General features: G+C 38.3%; 1 protein-coding gene across 2 annotated transcripts in view; it reads right to left on the reverse strand.

Moving 5' to 3' along the window:
• The window catches only part of dot1l (DOT1-like histone H3K79 methyltransferase), a 61034-nt gene that overhangs the window by 28812 nt on the left and 11404 nt on the right, over window positions 1-20818 (reverse strand). Inside the window, exons 2-8 of one of the 2 annotated variants that reach the window (XM_012954295.3) lie at window positions 16943-16986; window positions 13768-13842; window positions 13415-13478; window positions 8100-8328; window positions 5053-5147; window positions 2808-2870; window positions 1627-1682 (exon numbers count right to left, since the gene is read on the reverse strand). In XM_012954295.3, coding sequence (XP_012809749.1) covers window positions 1627-1682; window positions 2808-2870; window positions 5053-5147; window positions 8100-8328; window positions 13415-13478; window positions 13768-13842; window positions 16943-16986 — 626 coding nt within the window. Of the gene's footprint in view, window positions 1-1626; window positions 1683-2807; window positions 2871-5052; window positions 5148-8099; window positions 8329-13414; window positions 13479-13767; window positions 13843-16942; window positions 16987-20818 lie in introns of those variants that run through there. The other variant, XM_018096998.2, reaches the window with a different exon arrangement.

The following is a 20818-nucleotide window of genomic DNA, read 5'->3' on the forward strand; positions in this document are numbered from 1 at the left end:
TGTCTTTTCCCACGTAGGGGGAAGCCTGAGTAGAGTAGCTCCTGTTGGAGACCTCTAGGACGACCCCTGTTGCCAGATTGAATCTGGCCGAAGAAAAAACGGACTTGAAGAGTATGATGATCCTGTCTCCTTGTGGGACACTAGAAAAAAAAAACTGGTGCAGGCAGGAAGTGCAAGGGGGTATAGCAGCAGGGAGGAGGGGTTAGTTCTCTTCTTCCTATTCTAGTGTCCTGCCTCCTGCTGGTACCTACTATACCCCATGGTCCCTGTGTCCCACAGACACCTGTTAGAGAAAAGCAAGTTAAAACAGAAGCCTTCCATCACAAATCATATATCTTATTGGGGCTTGGACAATTTAAAAAAAATAAATAACAGCAACTGTTATGCTAAAACTGCCAGCACCACTTTAAGAAGCAGCAGCTTTAGACATAAGATGAATTCATATTTCTTAATGAAAGATTACAACTCACTGTAAAAATTTCAATACTAACCATTGGAGAGATATATTAGTAAAAAATGAGTACTGGAAATGACCAGTATATTTACTGCAAAGTGCTACAGAATATGTCACATGAGGATATTCCATAGCTAATATATATATATATATATATATATATATATATATATATAGTTGTAGGGCTACAGTAAATACATTTTGATTAAAGCTACATTTAAGAGCAAAATAACCAAATTTACAGCAAAACACTTGTCACCAAGATGAATGTGAAATAATGCAGATCGCCCCCAAAAGGCAGGTATTACCCAAAACTTATCCAATTCCTTCAATGTCATATTACTAAGATTTCTTTACAGATCTGTCAAACACAGAATGTGCAAAGCACTGCAGGAATTAGAAGATTAGGATAAAGAACTAATTCTGGTAAATTGTTTCAATATAATATGTGGTCAGGACAAGTAAAGCAAACAACTGAAAAGGGGAGATAGTGCTAAAATCATCAACTCTAAATAGTTGTAATCAGTGTTGGACTGGCCCACCAGGAAAACAGGTGTCAGTGGGCCCTCTTGCTTCTAACTATTTTGCCTATTTCATGGTCATTCCCTATTTCTGTATGGGAACAAGGAAGCTTGATAGGTAGAAGAATAGAGTATAGTATGTAGAGAAAAGAGACAAGGATAATAAAGAGTTTGAGGGAGGAGTGGAGGAGGAATTAAAGTTTTGAGTGGGCCCGTGGTCCAGGGTTTTCTGGTGGGACCCTGCCATCTCAGTCCGACATGGATTGTAACTAACGTATGTAAATTGATTCAAATTCCATTTTCTTTCATTGTGCATTTTTTTTATTTTTTATTTATTTTATTATTTAGGTGGAGTTGCCTACTGTCCCAATGTAACTAGGCTGAGAACAATGACAAATCACACTGAATAGAAGCTTTCTAGGTTTCTAGCTCTCAGTGCTAAGATTCACTATCTGGGTATCTGGAAATATTTGCAAAATAGGGGTTGTGAAAAACTGGAATGGCTGTTGACCTAACCAGAAACAAACTGAAAGAACCAAAAAAAACAAACTAATAGAACAAGCTCAGCTGAACATCTCTAAACCTGACAAATTTAGAGTAATGCATGTAAGATTTATGGCAAACAAAGAAAAACAGTAGTCTGGCACATACCTTGTGTTAGCTATTCTTTCCCTCCACTCCTCTGAGAGGAAGTCTCCACGCTCCAGCTGGATAGAAAACAAAGTAGTTTTAAAATGCAGGGATGCTACTTTTCTTATGTGAAGTCTTAATTTATGAACATTAGTTTCTGTCATAAAGGCATAACCCGCAGAGAATTATTTTGTTAATTTCAAAACTTAATTGCAAAAGGTTTTATGTTTACATATATGTTTTTCTTTTGACAACATTGCAAACTATGTAGAAAAGGCTTTTTGCACTGCTGACAATGCCTGGATTGCATTTCTTTATCAGTAAACTAAGCAGGTAATATAAAGGAACATGATCTCTTATCTGGAAACCTAATATCCAAAAAGCTCTAGATTACAGGAAGGTTATCTCCAATATATTTCCTCTCTTCCTTGAGGAAGGAGGTATTTTCGTATTTACCCAAGATCACCCCACGCAAAGTGGTATACATTTGGTGATCCAAATTAATCCAGTTTCAGGAACTTTATCGGAGAGGAGATTTCCCAGCAGCAATAAAGCACCCATCTGTTAAAGTCCTAAAAAATGCCACTATTATCACTAGAGAAATGTTCTATGGATTCCACTGACCTCTTTTTAGGGCACTGACAGAGGGGACATTTTGTCGCCCACAATTATACTTTTTTTTTTCTTTTACGAAGATGAGTTACACCATTACAGAGTAAATTGCCTTAGCAGCATAAAAGGAAATACACAAGAGCCCTATGGATGATGTGAAATCGCTTGTTAGGAAAAACGTACAGCCACAGGTCTTCTATATTGTTTGATACCAGATATGCAAATGAATACCCCAACTATGAGGTATGTTAAGTTGTTGCTGATAATTAGATTTGGTTATCCAGTCTGGTCCATTGTACTTTATTGATAAAGTCAGTCAGTTTGGGGGTTCAGTCAGTTCTTGGCTGGGTTATCCACGGGGACCAGATTACATCATATTTGCCCATTTTGTGGTATAGTTTTTATATTGAGGAAATTCACCAGATTCTTTATATAGAGAAATGTAGGGATGTCTTCTCTCCACTTTTGTAAGGCAAAATTTTAATGAAGCAAAATGTAATTCCAGCAACTTTCCAATATACATTCATTTACTGTAAATGTGGGGAGACACCCCTTTAAAATCTCAAAAAGAAAATATAAACATGACTTACTGTGTACTCTGAATGCTTCTTTCCATACCACTTCATCCATTTCCTGAACTCAGTGTCCATTGTCTGCAAAAGCAAAGAATAATCTAAATTGCCTGTAGTTTTAAAAGTCTCAAAGGGCCCAATACATAATGAATAATTTAAACCCTACCAGGGCTGGAACTAGGGGTAGGCAGAAGAGGCAGCTGCCTAGGGCGCCACAATTGGGGGGCGCCAGGCAGGAGCCTCTCTTGTCTACTCCTAGTCTGTGCTCCGATTTCAATGCCCCCGCCGCTTGTCATTCCGCGGTGGGGGCATTAAACTATCACCTAGGGCGCCCGGTTGGCTCAGCCCGCCCCTGCACCCTATTTTAAAACAAAAGGATACTGGGTTACTGAAGAGTTCCCTTATTTGCCTATGTATGAAATGGCCAAATCACGTGATACTACCAAAACAACAGATCTCAAAGTGCATGGATAGCTTATTTAGATAAGCTTTATCTATGGCCCCAGGAAAAGGTACCTTCAATGTAAGCAACCTGACACAGATAAATAACTACAGTAAAAATGGCCCCTCCTGTAACAAAGAATGGTGTTCTAATTATAGCTGTGATCTAGGACACCATTCTTTCCTAGGACCCCTAGCTTTCTTAGCATCTGATGGATTATTGGGATATGAAGGAAAAATGTAAACCAGCTGGTTATTGCATTGGACTGCCATAGTGTGTGCTGCCATTGCTAGCAGGTCGTTTACGAAATGGCTATTTGGCATCTGCTGGTTAAACTTAAAAGCCATTAAGCCTATCAGTTGGTCCTCTTGGCTACATCTTGACTCTTGATCCTGACCTCTCTACAGTATTCCATGGTGATCTAGGACAGTGCTGTCCCATGTCGCAGCCTGCAGCCCCCCCACCTGTCAGACTGGTGTGACTCCTTACCTTTATGTAGGCTTTAAATGGTATTAGTACTGTGATTATTGTTCACACCTTTAGTCCCTGCATTGTTCACAACTCAGGCTCAGAATGTAAGCATCCACATTGTTCACCCGTTCACACCTCAGATGGACTATCAGCATTGTTTCACTGTATGTACTTGCCTGTGTGTGCAATACTCTGCCTGCCCTATGCTGCCTGAGGGAGATGAACCTGTCAGGGGTTTGTATTGGAAGTTTGTTAGCATTTGGAAATAGTCATTATTTGGTCCCTAAGGTGTGTAATTATATTCTGGGACTTGCTGTACTATGCACAGGGGAGGCATATGGATTTAAGGTTATGTATTAATATGACATAATATAATTTGTTCACATATGAATGAAGGGTGATATCCCAGTGAGCAACAAACATTTGGGTCTTTGCTGTGTTACCACCATTAATGTGGGTATGGTCTTAAAAGCTCTTGTGACAACATGGGTGTGGTTTAAAGTGGGTGCCGTTTAAAAAAGGGGAGCGGTCAAAACTGGCTTCCATTATCGGCCCTCCACCATGTAGGCCAGAAAGATTCCGGCCCTCAGTACCACAGAAGTTGGACAGCACTGGGGCAAGGCCAAATGAAAAAAGCCTCTATCTACAGTTATATAGGAGACACATACACAAGTCATTACAACCAGTTAAACAGAAATCTGTATTTAAAGAGGATTTTCACCAAAAATTGTTTTGCATAATAAAAGCAAAAGAAAAATCAACTTTTCATTAGAGATTAAAAGGGGAAAAAAAGGTAAAATCACTTGGATGTGCCAAGTTGTTAGGCACACCACAATGATTCTATTCACCTGCTGCCTGATGTGGTAGGTATAGCTTGCTGAGCATCACCACCTTCTTTCATTTTCCCAGGTGTATTCCTAGAAGGGTACATGTGCAGTACAAAAGACTAGGTAAAAAATTAAGTACTGCACATGTGCTCACCCAGGCCCAACAGAAGCTTGGGCATGTGCATGTTCAGTACTCCAAGGTTGTTAATCAGCTGTCATCTGATTCATTGTTTCAGGAACCAAAACAAAGAATGCAGAGAATATGAAGAGACTAATACTGCTTTCAACATGTATGGCATACGTGCTTGGAAGTTAAAGGATTAAAGTTGCACTATACTAAGGGTTCACATTTGGTTTGGCTCTTGGATATTTAGGATACCGTTCTAATTCTGCAAGAAGGGAAAGTATTTGGCCAATTCTCAAACATGTTACAAACAAACATGTTATATTACGATTAAACACTCAACAATGTTATGCTTTTTGCACTTTTATCATGTTATCTTAAACCAAAATAATTATTCACCTCTGCATACTTGGCTGGGATATCCGCTTTCTCTACACCATAATGATGCTTGCAACCTGTTGCTGCAGCAACCTGCAGAACAACCTGCCCGACACCTGCAAAATAAAGGAAACAAAATTATATCATGTTCCATAAATCCTGTCACATAATAGTTTGCAATCAAATTAGCTGTCCCTTAAAATGCATTAATTGTATAAACTACACTACCTTGTGCACACTGAAAGCACACTAAGGAACCATCATTACCTGAAACTTTTTAATAGACAATGAAATATGAAAAGAGCTGAGAAATGTATCTTTTTTAGAAAGACCTTTATGTAGTTGCAAAGAGAACAACACGCCCCAAAAAGTAATTTTAATTGATGTTGCTTAAGATAAGGTCAGACATATAAATACCTTCCTGCCTACAATGCAGGACAGTAACAGCAACGAGATTCAGTGCAAACTGTGGTAGGTATAGCTTGCTGAGCATCACCACCTTCTTTCATTTTCCCAGGTGTACCCTAGAAGGGTACACGTGCAGTACAAAAGACTAGGTAAGAAATTAAGTACTGCACATGTGCTCACCCAGGCCCAACAGAAGCTTGGGCATGTGCATGTTCAGTACTCCAAGGTTGTTAATCAGCTGTCATAGTCCATAGCGTATTTTTGCACTTGATTTTGTATGTATGTATGTATATCTATTTATAAAGCGCTACTTATGTACGCAGCGCTGTACAGTAGAATACATTAATACAAACAGGGTGTTAATATAAAGTATAACAATAAATACAAGATAAATACAGCTGCAATGTTAAGAGTCAAGGACACAAGAGGATGGAGGTCCCTGCCCCGTAGAGCTTACAATCTATATGGGAGGGTAACTAACAGACACAAATAGGCAAATATAAGTGCTGCAGGTCACAGTGGGTGACACTACAATATAAGTGCCAGTTCCCTGGTCAGGTGCTGGGTGAGTGCTCCAAAAGGTAGTCTTTAACCTTAGTTTTAAAAAGACTGAGGGAGGATTCCCTCCGGAGGAAATCAGGGAGGGCATTCCAAATGTAAGGGGCAGCAAGGCAGAAAGGTTTAAGGCGGGAAACCGCAGTAGTAGTGGGGGGCGCAACCAAATGATTGCTCTGCGAGGAACGAAGGAGTCGGCCAGGAACATACAGAGACACAAGGGAAGAGATGTAGTGAGGAGCAGAGGAATGGAGGGCTTTGAAAGTTAGAAGAAGTTTGTAAGATATTCTTTGTTTAATAGGAAGCCCCGATAAGGACTTTAGCATGGGAAGGGCCTGAACTCTCCTGGATGAAAGGAGGAGAATTCTGGCAGCAGTATTTAATATAGACTGTAGGGGGGAAAGATGGGAGGCCGGTTAATAGCAGGTTGCAGTAGTCCAGTCATGACAGAATGAGAGCATGCATGAGCAGCTTAGCTGTTGCAGTAGAAAAAAAAGGACGAATTTTGGCAATATTGCGTAAGAAAAAGTGACTTGTTTTGACAGTGGTGTTAATGTGGTCAGAAAAGGAGAGACTGGAGTCAAAGATCACCCCCAAACAACGCGCCGAATCGACGGGGTTCATGAGGGTGCCATCAATAGAGATAGAAAAGGGGGGGTAGGACCAGGCTTAGGCGGAAAGATCATTAGTTAAGTTTTTGTTAGGTTCAGTTTGAGGTGGCGTTGCTTCATCCACTTAGAGATAGCCAGGAGGCAGTGAGAGATTTGAGTCTCAGTTTCAACTGTTAAGGTGCTCATACACTATAAGATCCGCTCGCTTGGAGATGTCGCCAAGCGACCGAATCTTCACCCGATATCCCCACCTACGGGTGGGCGATATCGGGTAGCAAGGGACTTAAAAAAAAAAATAATCCGATCGTTTGGCCCTGTTCTGCCCATACACGGCTTTGTTCTGCCCATACACGGCTTTGTTCTGCCCATACATGGGCCGATTAGCTGCTGAATCGGTCCAAGGGACCGATATCGGCAGCTATAGTTGACCCGTGTATGGGGGCCTTTAACGAAGGGGTCGACAGATACATTTTTCACTAAAAATGCTGGGGAGACAGTGTGCTATCAATAATGTGGATTATCTCATGGGCTATGCTTCACAACAAAGATTAATTCATGTACTGACATAGATAAGGCAGAAGCCACAGGTTCATTACCTGTTGTACTTCTTATTTAGACAAGGCACTTGTCACTAGAAATAATTATTTCCGAAACTATCTTAAGTCACTCTATTATAAATGTATTGTAATTGCAATACTGCACTAAAGAACAAATATCTGAAGGGACCTCAGGTGTCAGCTCTCATAAAGGTTATCAAAATATACAATTATTTAACCATATGAGCTGGCATTCAACTTACATATGGTACACATTTTAAGAGCAGCTAAACAGTTATCAAATGTCATTTATGGCTACAGCAACAGTATAAAAACGAGGAATGTTGCCACTACAATTTTATATGCAGAAACTGGACAGAACCTGTAAATGTAAACATTTTTAGCTTGCTTGTAAGAACCACTAGCCATTCCAAATATATTGTTTACATTTTTTTTCTTGTCCTTAATTTACAATAAATGAAACAAACATAAAAAAGGCATACTCTACCTTTATATTCTGGTAAAAATAATTGTCCTCCATCTTAAGTTAAAGTACCGGCATATTTAATTGAAGTCTGTGTGCCCTCAAAATCACTAACTGCGCACTCGAATCCAGTTAAATCCAAATCATAATATCTGTCCCAAATTTTACATTCCCAAAACTCAAATTTTAAATCGAGTAACCATTTCTTGGTGCAGGGCAGAAATAAACTTAAAGTTAGATTTTTTTTTTTTTAAGTCATACATATTGTGTATGTAAAATGAGGCTTGTGAATTTTTTTTTTTTGCAAAAAGGAGCACCAGCCTGGGGACTTCACCAGCCTGGGGCAAAATAATTAAAATCAATGGGGGTGCCTAACCACTGCACCCCGCAGTGATCTTCTCCTTTTAAGGAAGAAAAAAAAAAAGGAGATGCATAACATGTTGATTCTATATAAGGAAAAATAATGAATCTTACCACTTCCCAGGTCCACAAAGAGATCATCCTCAGTCATCTTAATTTCATCAATCATCTGGGCAACCAAATCAAAGGAGGTTTCTCCATAGACCTCAGGAGAAAACGGCTCATAATTGTTGAGTTTTTCAGGGTCTGTTACAGAGTGGTTGTAGACCTGCTGCAAAATGTGGCGAAGGAGACCAGTAGAAGGGCGAGTTTTCAACTTCATAGGATGAGTGGTGCCTTTCCACTGCCAAAAGAAAAAGATTCAATATGTAGTTGTCATGAACTATATCAATATTATAAAATGCTGTTAAAAATACAAGCCATTGTGAATATTATATGCTATTTTTGGAAAAAAATTATTGCCGGTTGTTGTATTAGTGGGGGAGATATCCCTTACTTAATGATGGAAATCTGGATATACATTGAATGACCTTTTAGCTGAAAACTTAAATTCACATCTGCATTGATTATTATTTATAGCTGTATTATAACTTTCACATACAATTATAAAATAACTGACTGTGCCACTTCAATGTGGCTTTCTTTTTATACCACAAACTAGAATTTTGTGGGTATAAATAAATTAAAAATGTAATTATACTAAATGATATTCCACATAAATAACAGTGATTCACCCATTCAGAAATAGTCTACTGTTAGTTGCCTTACTATTTAATTAGCATGTTTTTTTTTTTTTTTATTAGAATATACAGCAAAAATTAAGTGCAGCCTTATTAGTATTCTGGTTAAATGAGAAAGACTTGAATTACAAACTTTTGAGAAAGGCTGGTTATCCAGCCGAAACGTCAGACTTTGTTATTTTGCTGCAATAAACATTTCTTATTTTCATAAGTCCTGTGTGAAGCGGTCCACTTTTCTATGAATATCTATGCATTATCTTTTGGACTGTACCCAGAGTTTTTTTTTTTTTCGTGAGTGCCTATCTGGTGTTGTTTTATATATATATATATATTATATATATATATATATATATATATTATATATATATATATATATTATATATATATATATATATATATATATATATATTATATATATATATATATATATATATATATATATATATATATATATACATACATACAGTGGTGTGAAAAACTATGATTTCCTGATTTCTTATTCTTTTGCATGTTTGTCACACAAAATGTTTCTGATCATCAAACACATTTAACTATTAGTCAAAGATAACACAAGTAAACACAAAATGCAGTTTTTAAATGAGGGATTTTATTATTTAGGGAGAAAAAAAATCCAAACCTACATGGCCCTGTGTGAAAAAGTAATTGCCCCCTGAACCTAATAACTGGTTGGGCCACCCTTAGCAGCAATAACTGCAATCAAGCGTTTGCGATAACTTGCAACGAGTCTTTTACAGCGCTCTGGAGGAATTTTGGCCCACTCATCTTTGCAGAATTGTTGTAATTCAGCTTTATTTGAGGGTTTTCTAGCATGAACCGCCTTTTTAAGGTCATGCCACAACATCTCAATAGGATTCAGGTCAGGACTTTGACTAGGCCACTCCAAAGTCTTCATTTTGTTTTTCTTCATCCATTCAGAGGTGGATTTGCTGGTGTGTTTTGGGTCATTGTCCTGCTGCAGCACCCAAGATCGCTTCAGCTTGAGTTGACGAACAGATGGCCGGACATTCTCCTTCAGGATTTTTTGGTAGACAGTAGAATTCATGGTTCCATCTATCACAGCAAGCCTTCCAGGTCCTGAAGCAGCAAAACAACCCCAGACCATCACACTACCACCACCATATTTTACTGTTGGTATGATGTTCTTTTTCTGAAATGCTGTGTTACTTTTACGCCAGATGTAACGGGACACGCACCTTCCAAAAAGTTCTGAACTTCTGAACAAAAACTTTTGTCTCGTCGGTCCACAAGGTATTTTCCCAAAAGTCTTGGCAATCATTGAGATGTTTTTCAGCAAAATTGAGACGAGCCTTAATGTTCTTTTTGCTTAAAAGTGGTTTGCGCCTTGGAAATCTGCCATGCAGGCCGTTTTTGCCCAGTCTCTTTCTTATGGTGGAGTCGTGAACACTGACCTTAATTGAGGCAAGTGAGGCCTGCAGTTCTTTAGATGTTGTCCTGGGGTCTTTTGTGGCCTCTCGGATGAGTTGTCTCTGCGCTCTTGGGGTAATTTTGGTCGGCCGGCCACTCCTGGGAAGGTTCACCACTGTTCCATGTTTTTGCCATTTGTGGATAATGGCTCTCACTCTGGTTCGCTGGAGTCCCAAAGCTTTAGAAATGGCTTTATAACCTTTACCAGACTGATAGATCTCAATTACTTTTGTTCTCATTTGTTCCTGAATTTCTTGGCATGATGTCTAGCTTTTGAGGTGCTTTTGGTCTACTTCTCTGTGTCAGGTAGCTCCTATTTAAGTGATTTCTTGATTGAAACAGGTGTGGCAGTAATCAGGCCTGGGGGTGACTACAGAAATTGAACTCAGGTGTGAGAAACCACAGTTAAGTTATTTTTTAACAAGGGGGGCAATCACTTTTTCACACAGGGCCATGTAGATTGAGTTTTTTTTCTCCCTTAATAACGTAAACCTTCATTTAAAAACCCATTATCCATAAAGTTTCTGAATTACGGAAAGACCATCTCCCATAGACTCCATTATAATTTTTTAAAATTATTTCCTTTTTCTCTGTAATAATAAAACAGTACCTTGTACTTGATCCCAACTAAGATAGAATTATTCCTTACTGGAGGAAAAAACAAGTTTATTGGATTTATTATTTAAATGATTTTTAGCAGACTTAAATTGTGGAGATCCAAATTATGGAAAGATCTCTTATCCGGAAAACCCCAGGTCCCGAGCAATCTGTGTAACAGGTCCCATACCTGTACTTAATACATATAGGACTAGGCAATTCCTTACTATATTAAGCATTAATACACAATTGGGTCACACTTTGGAAATTCATTATTAACGTTAGAAATGTTTTTAACCTTTCGCTAAGAAATTAATTTTTGGAGTCAGGTTTGTGACCAAAAATTGGTTTAGAATTAAAATTATGTAGTTTTACACAATTAAGTTGGCCACACACGCAAAGATCCACTCGCCTGGCGAGGACGCCAAGCAAGCGGATCTTTTCCCGATATCACCACCTATGATCGAATTAGAACAACGCGTATAGGTGTTCGTCGGTTCAGGGGCCGCATCAGTCCCCAATCAGACTCATTTTTAAACCTGCCGATATCTGGCTGAACTCAAGCTTGATGTCGGTCGGTCAGGCCCATCATTAGTGCCCATACACAGGCCAATAAGCTAATGATATCGGCAACTAGAATTGGTCCGTGTCTGGCAGCCTTTAGGTAGCTATTTAATATACTGACATGCCTTCCTACAGTAGTAAAGGAGGACTATGGAGATCCACCATAAACACTTTAGGGCCATGGCAGATGGGGAGATTAGTCGCCGCGACAAGGGAGATTTGTCGCATGCGACTAATCTCCCCGTCTGTCAAGGCTCTTAGGTTTCTGATCCACAGGTTAAGAATCTGATATTGTGGAGAGATAAAGGCACTTTTCTCTTGATGTCTTACATCCACTGACTGGTTTTATATCCACACAATACGCAAGAGCCATGAATAACCTGAAAACTATATATAAACAGGGTTTACTAGTGTCATTAGTTATAATCCATGCTAAGTGATTTAATTTCTGTTACAAGACTGACCGAACATGTGTATTATAATAAATAATGCACCTCCTGTGGTAAAATAGAAGGTTATTAAGTCATCTACTTTTACTTTACCTGTTATACAATTATCAGTCTATAAGTGGTTTGTTATTAAAACTGATGAGAACCACATTCGGTGTTATTTTGAGCATTAAACTACTACACTAAATATATATATTTTTTCATCTGTTATTATGGGGACTGTGCCCATTTATAAATCTCAGCTGTCAGTTATATACAGCTATTCTGGGCTTTCTAGATATCCCTGTATCCCAAACATTCTCATCTCTATTCACCATATATTTTGCTCAGCTAACATTAAACAAACTATAAGTAATCATTTCATATGGTGACAGGTCCCCTCTACATAATTTACAACATTACACACAGGCACAGAAAATTTATTGATATTGCAAATGTGTTATAAACTAAATAATTACACAGCATCATATGATAATGTATTGGTGATTGCACATTTTGTGCCTGATCTATTTTGTACAAAATATACATGTCTCAGTACCAGATTATAGAAAACAGATATTCTGAGGACTACCATCAGTGTTTATAATAATATTTCTGAAAAAGTGCAAAAGCAAAACTTCCTCATGTTTGTTAAGTTCCAAGTCAGTGAAGGATAAACAGCTCCTAACCACTGCACAAGATACATAAAATAAGATTCTATTAGCCTAGGGGAGCTTCTGTTGTACTTAGTGTAATATTTATCATCCAAAATGACCACTAATTTCCAAGCTATTAAAGGGATACTGTCATGATTTTAGGATATACTTTTTATTGTTAAATTACACTGTTTACATGGTAAATAATTCACTCTACCATTTAAAATTTTATACTTAAACCCCCAAATGTATTTTTTAGTTGTAATATTGGTGTGTATTGGTGTGCAGAAAAAGGCAGCCATCTCAGTGCATTGTGCCTGAGCTTTCAGAAGGAGCCAGCCTTACACATTAGAACTGCTTTCAGATAGCCTATTGTTTCCCCTACTCCCATGTAACTGGAGGAGTCCCAAGCCAGACTTGGATTTCTTACTATTGATTGCTATTCAGATATCTACTGGGAGCCAGAACACAGGTCACATGGCTGTGGCACCCTGGGAAATGAATGAAATTTCAAAATTAAATATAAAAAAAAAATCTGTGTTTTTGAAAAACTGTTTTCCCATGACAGTATTAGTTAAAGGTTAGCTTACAAGGTATAAACCCTAACCAATAATTCAATTTACTGGGCAGCAGAAAAAAGAGTATCTAAGAATAACAGTATTCAAACATGGAAAATGTTAATCACCCCCATTATTTTACTCTGAAAAATATATGAAAATCAACATTAAAAATAACAATGACATATTTGAAATTGTCAAGCAAAAAAAGACAAACGTAGAAATAAAAACTAGGCAGGAATATAATGCTAAGGCCAAAGATCTAAACAGTCCATGCAAAAAGGGCAGTCTAATGCTACATGCAGCACATTTGTTTATTACCCAAGCAAAGTAAACAGATGTGTGCCTTTCTCTTAGCAACTGGCCCAAGGCATGAGGAAAATGCCCATGAGGCCAAAGGTTTGGGGAAGTAAGAGGAGAACAAAAGCCAACACATCTTACCAGCTGATGGATGCTGTCAATGGCTCTGTTATACTTCTCACACAGCCGCTGCATGCTCTCAAAGCTGAAAGAGAGGCAGAAGGGGAGTGAAAAACACACAGGAAGGGGTGAGAGAGAGGAGAGCAATATATTGAGTGCATGCAGGAGACATGATAGGAGTGGCAAGGAACAAGAAATATGGAAAATGTGGAAAAGGTTGTAGAGATGAAGCACCAAATAATAAGGTATAAAGATATGCGAGGTGGAGGGGGGGAATAAGACAACAAACCAGGTGAACAAATGCCATAATTATAATTATTTCTACAACCTGACAGTATACAGAACAAGAAAACAGAAAATCAACTTCTGCTCACCACTTTGTGTCATAGTCTATCAGAACATAGTTTTCCATTGCAAGCTTGAGATCTGGAATTTCTTCACAGACCCATCTAAAAGAAAAGGAGTAAATGCCCATTCATTTGCTCTGCTAATAAACACAATATTCCAGGCGTATGTCATACTTTAAATACTACACAAGTTAATCACAATAAGACCATAAATATGACTGAACAAAAGATTACTTTTCTCTGTTTACAGATTTTTTTTTTTTCCGAAGTCTTCTTTTCAGCCAAACGTAAAAGCAAAAAGACTTCTCCACATGTGCACTTGGCTTGGGGTCACAAAGAAGAAGCGGAAGAAGATTGTGATGCAGTACTCCTACCGAAATATCTCAGGCCGGTGTAGTTTTTAATAAATAGAAGGACAGGCCTGGGGTTTAAGGTAAGCAATTACAATCACTGGAGGGTGTCCAACATTTGCCGTTTTGGGTTTATGTATAGACAAGTTAGCACTCTCCAAGTTATACATATTTAGTATTGGCGCTCCACTTACACCTCTCTGCATCATTGTTTCCTGCTACAAACCAGCAAGATTAAGGATTTTAATAATTATTCCTGCATGGTAAATAAAGCTAATACATCCAGGGCTTTGATAAATCTGACCAAAAAGTTACAGATTTCTAACAATATAACATTCCCCACATTTCCAAAAGTTTAGATTTGGAAAAAAAAAAAAACCTTTTACCTTAAGTTATAAATATAAGGAAGATGTATTCATTTTTACATATTATATCAGTTTCTCTTCCAAGTTTAAGGGAATGTTGAAACAGGAAAATAAATTTACACAAATAGCAGGGTATTTTAGCACCAAGCTCCTTCAGTACTACTCCTTGATATTGCTTGGGTGCTGACTGAACACATGCTTCCCCGACCTTCTGTTTTTTAATTTTTTTTAGCCTTGGTCATTGAGCATCTGAAGGTTATATGATTGTGTTATCATTAGGTCAAACTTACAATGGTCTAATTTCTTGCATACCATAGAGAAACACACTAATATATATAAAAAAAAAAAGTAAACATGTGTATTAAATAGAGCTGATGGACTATTAATTACCTGCTGTAGTCAAAGTGCAGAATATTTTTAAGCCTTGTGCTTCACTCCACTTTAACTTCATACATGTTCATTTACACAGATTTGACAAAATTTTAACCCTGATCCTCAGTTTTAAAATGGAAGTGCTGATGATCATTTTGCTTCTGCATCAGTTCCAGGCACAAGACTGTTTACCCCACCAACAGAAGAATAAAGACTGAAGCAGAAAAAGGCTGGGTCACAGCTGCTCCTCATCATGAGGGAGATTGTGCTAAATATAGAGCTGTTTTTACAGCTCATGTAACATCACTGCTACAATCTTTGCCCTGAAAAATGCTTCCCTTAACACTTTAAGCAATGTAGACCTAAAAATCTATGGGCTAATTAAACCATCACTGCTATAGAACCATCAATTCTACATTTCTATGCCAAGTCCAAAGTAGGGTGATTAGATTTCTTGAAAATTCCAGGACACATCTAATACATGCATAAAGCAGGGCAGCGCTTATTGCTTTGAAAATAAACTGCAGTTCAGGCCTGCTAGATGGATTTTCCCTGAAGTTGTCCCTGAATTTTCAAGTGATCTGGTCACCCTAGCCCAAAGAAAATGGCAGGAAATCAGCAGAAGCGCTGGCAAGTTACCAGGGGCAGCAAAAAGCCGCAGCTAGCAACTTAAAGTGCTGAAATTAGGCGGACCCCTTAGGTTGCACTGGAGCTGGGTGGTGCTAGCAGCCTAGGGGCACACCACATGTAAATCCAGCCCTGGGTACAGAAGGGGTTAAAGGGCCACTAAATGCAAATCAAAACTTAAAGGAACAGTAACACCAAAAAATGAAAGTGTAGAAAAATAATATATAATGTACTATTGCCCTGCACTGGTAAAAGTTGTGTGTTTGCTTCATAAACACTACTACAGTTTATATAAATACCCTGCTGGGTAGCCATGGGGGAAGCCATTTAAATTGAAAAAAGGAGAAAAGGCACAGGTTACTAAGCAGATAACAGATAAGTAGCATAGATTCCCATTGTATTCTACACAGTTATCTGTTATCTTCTTATGTAACCTGTGCCTTTTCTCCTTTTTTCAATTTAAATGGCTGCCCCCATGGCAACACAACAGCTATTTCTGTTAACTACAGTAGTCTTTCTGAAGCAAACACACAACTTTTACCAGTGCAGGGCAACAGTACATTTTAATTATTTTAAAACATTTTTATTTTTTAGTGTTACTGTTCCTTTAAATGGACAGTATTCCCCCTTTTCAACACTGGCACAATGAAGAAAGCTTGTGCTGAACATCCTTTATAATTAAACACATATGCAAAAAGTATCTTTGGTGTTTGTTATTTCTTGCTGTAAACAAGTCAATATTTCAAAATAAAGCTAAAGCCACATTTTACTTTTTAATCCCAATTAGCAAAGTCAGCAAAGCAGCAATCCACTGGGCAGCCCTCTGTATAATGAGCTGCTCTTTTTCTAAGGCTAAAGACACATGGAGCTACTAGTAGCAACTACTTGTCATGGCTACTAAAATATACAATGCTGATCATTTACCGATAACAGTCTCTACATGTGTTTTACCAGAGGCAATTCTCAATATTGTCTATGGCAAGATATTTTCTGGAGTTTAGTAGCTGTGAAAAAGTAGCTGCTACTAGTAGCTCAGTGTCTTCACTCTTTCTTCACCCTAAAGTTATAACAGGCTGTAGATAGCGGTTATGTCGGTTTATATATACAAAGGCTTCACAATGGACCATTGGTTTGTTTGACTCTGCTCTTTGTCCTCAAGAAATAGAATAAAGATGACCACGTTCAGATTTTAGTCTTCTTCTGACGAACGTTCAGATATTGGTCGTACATTTAACTGCAACAATCTGAAACTAACATTCAAACTGAAATTGAAGGATAAAGCCTTTAAAATACAAATCGGAGGATGGCAGACACCAATCATATGACTTTAATTGTAGGTCCCCCAAGGATATCGTCAGATGCACAATACACCACTCCGTGAGTAGCACACTGGGTTTCGAGAGGTAAGTGCTCCCATGTATTATTAGTACTAAGGGATCTACTGTCCTCTGGGTTAAAAACGTGCAGTGATTATTTTTAGGCACTTACCTGATGGTTTCAATAATTTCATGTGCAGCATCATGGTGTTTATCCTGTAATGACAAAGACAAAAGAGCTTTAAAACAGTTTACAGAATTTAGTTTATTTAGCAATGGGCTGTTATTTAAAAGAATTATGAATATAGCCGTTTTTAACTAGCCAAATCAATCTAATGTAAAAGGACCAGTAACATCAAAAAAGTGAATTTATTTAAATTCAAAGTAAATATCTGTTGACTGAGAGCCTACAGATAAACTACTTATTGGCAACAAATGTACGATTTTATTAGGGATGCACCAAATCCAAGAGTCAGTTTGGAATAGAGACAAATCTAAGCCTTTTTTGCACAGACTGAATTTGGATGAATTCAGTTAATACTTAGAATTTAGAATTATTTGCTTACAGCATATTTTTCTGGGAAATAAATACTGGCCTGTATAGTTATCTTTCCTCCCTATTAATAAAATTGGGATCAAGTATCATTTTACCGGCCTGGTGGCAACCCTATTTTCTTATAATGAACCATATAAGAAACGGTTTTCCTGTAATTTGGAGCTTTCTGTATAATGTGTTTCCAGATTATGGATTCCTTCTGCGGCAGATCTCTCCTGTGTTCCACCCCAGGGGAACACAAAGCGAAACACAGTCATTTCTTTTGGAAGGACTGTACTTATTCAGGCATTAGTAAACACTGAACGCAGGTGAAACGCAACTTGATGTGGTCTCATAAGGAAGAAAGGGCAGCCTTTCCCTGCAGTGGAACGCCAGGGAGATCCACCACAGAAGGGAGGGCAAAATGCCCACCTGAAAGCCCTAAGGCTGGACAAATATAAAGATCCAATTCAGGAAACAAATGCAGAAATATTCATACACTGGGGTATGTTTATCAAAGAGTGAAGTTAGAGCTTGCTACAGTCCACTGCAGTGCAACTTTCCATCAAACTTACACTCATTTATAAATATTCTTTTAAAAAAACCCATATAAATGGCTAGTGGCGGAATTGTACTCTAGCGGACTGTAGCAAGCTCTAATGTTACTCTTTGATAAATATACCCCATTGACTCACTGACAACACAACACACACACAAAATAACATATGATTAAAGAGTATCTAAGGTCTTATTTTAAAAAATGTGCAATGTCTAGAGAACTTTTACTTTTCTTTTAGCAAAAATCCCCTGGCTTTGAGTCAAGTATTAGGGTTTTTACCAACCAGAAACCTCCCTGAATATGTTGCCTCACCCTTGGTTGTAATGGGAAATAAACAGCTTCTCCACTGAGATCCAACACTGACCTGATACATTATAGTGGAAGTGTGCTTTGGATGCATCTTACTAGTAGTATATCATAACATGATACCTTGGTGCAGTGGGGCTGAAGGAAATTAAACAGAGGCTCATTCAGTAGGGCTTATGTAAAACAAAAAGGATGCATAAAAATACCTAAGCATCTGAAAATAAATATAAATGTCTGTCTTTGACTCATAGTAAACATTTCCCAATCCCATTCAGTGGCAAATGTACCCAACTGAATGACATTACATCAAAAAGGGGTTATTGGACTTTTTAACTAGGGTAAATTTTGTTTCATAGTGCTTGGTAGGGCTGGGCGATATACCGTTTAATACCGAATACCGTTTTTTTTTTTTTTTTCCAGATACCGCAATACCGGGGTGTCAGGGTACTCACCCGTGCGGCCCGGTCTCGCGCGCCTCTTTGCGGGACGTTGCGCACGCGCGTCAAAGTGCAAGTACATGTCAAAGCGTACACGTCCACGACGCGGTGATGGCGCCGGTTCTGCGCATGCGTGGGGGGTATTTAAAGCTATCAAACGCCTCCTCCTGTGCTATGTTGTCTGTGGCCTTGCCTGGAAAACTAAGCCTGCCTGATTTACCTTACGACTTTCTATTGCCGATCCTTCGCTTGCCTGACTCCTGATTTTCAATACTACAGTAATTATTCTCTAATTTATTAGGAAATGGGGTTAACACCTAATCATGCATGGAAAAAAAAAATACCGTCAAATACCGTGACACCGACATAATTTTGAAAAATACCGTGATTTAAATTTTTGGTCATACCGCCCAGCTCTAGTGCTTGGTACAGCAAATGGTACAGCAGTCAAAGCAAATATTCAGATTTGCATGGAAAAAGTTTGTCTCAATGAGTATGTGTTGAATAAAATAAGAGCATTTGTCATCCTTTATTAATTACATATTTGCTATCATTACAACAGTCACAAGACTTTAAAAACTAACAATAAATCATGCAGGGAGGAACAGCTATCACATCTAGTTTTTTCATACTGTAAGCCTGCATTACCCATTCTCATACCCAGTTGTTTCAAGAATAATCTGCACTGTTAGTAGCACACTAGACTTTTCACCATCTGTGTAGAAACAGGCAGAGAAAAGGCTGACCACTTGTGTCCTGTGTGTGTGTGCCCTGGCACATGATCAGCCTGTCAGGACACACACAGGAGGAGTTAGAAAATAAATGTATATACATTTCTACACTGAAATCAGACCCTTGTTTGCACTGACAGGAATACGTAAACATTTGATTGTGTATGCGGTGTTTGAAATAAACCTTTCATTGTGCTGCACTTATTTGGGCTGTATGTTCTTCATTCAATACATTTGCTGAAGTCACAATAAGGGGCATTTCAGAAACACAGTTTTTCTTTCAGAACCAACTAGTTCATATATCATCCACATGCATAGGCGGATTTTCAATAAGGCTTGGGGAGGCTTGCTTTGGCACCTTAAAACCTGGCTCCGTTTCTGCACTGTCCTGCAAATCTTCTCTGGGTTCTGCAGAAATCAGCTGTGCTCTGATTGGATCTTTCTTCTTGTGGATTCTCCAATCAGAGCACAGCTTTCTTGACAGGCAGTAAAATTGACCAATCAAGGCGCAGATGCAGACAGGGATCGGGAGATTTTCCAAACTGGAGGCAGTGCAAAATTTAAGACAAAAAAAGAAGAATCTGCAGGCTGTAAACTTTACCCAAGAAACAACTTTGAACTTTTGCTGCAGTTTTAATCCCACAGGTACTATACACAAGTACTATACTTTATATATTCTAAAGACTGACCCACTAGCTGAAATTAAATTGTTTTTTGTCACCATCCATAATATCCCTATCCCCTACCCTAACAGATGGAGGGTAAGTTAACTTTTCCCCCTGACAAAGCTCATTGTAGTTTTATATATTTGTTATGGTTTTTTGCACTTTCTATTTTTCTTTTACTTTTGTCATTGTTTTTTTCATTTCTAGTTAGTTACAGTGGAGCCAATGCTGTGTATCAGTGCCAGTGTTATAGTGCCAGGGCCTGAATATCTGCCATCAGTACCCACTGCTTCTCATGGCATATAATGTGCTGCTTTTGTATATAAAGACTGCGTCTCACTGCATATAATGTGCTGGTTTTTATATAAAGACTGCGTCTCGCTGCATATAATGTGCTGGTTCTGTATATAAAGACTGCGTCTCGCTACATAAAATGTGATGGTTTTGTATCTAAAGACTGCGTCTCGCTGCATATAATGTGCTGGTTTTGTATATAAAGACTGCGTCTCACTGCATATAATGTGCTGGTTTTGTATATAAAGACTGCGTCTCACTGCATAAAACGTGCATGGGATGTCAGTACCTGCTGCCTCTCTCTCTATAAAGCTAACTTAAACACATCTAAAGGTGAGGTTCACTTTTACGGTAAGTTAACTTGTAGTATGTTATAGAATGGCCTATTCCTAGCAACTTTGCAATAGGTCTTCCTAGTTAATTTTTTATAGTTTTTGAATAATTTGCCTTTCGCTTCTGCCTCTTTCCAGCTTTCAAATGAGGGTCAATGACCAAAAAGTATTGCTCTGTGAAGCTACAGT

Source organism: Xenopus tropicalis, chromosome 1 (genome assembly GCF_000004195.4).
Source record: "Xenopus tropicalis strain Nigerian chromosome 1, UCB_Xtro_10.0, whole genome shotgun sequence".
In the NCBI taxonomy this organism is placed as follows: Eukaryota; Metazoa; Chordata; class Amphibia; order Anura; family Pipidae; genus Xenopus; species Xenopus tropicalis.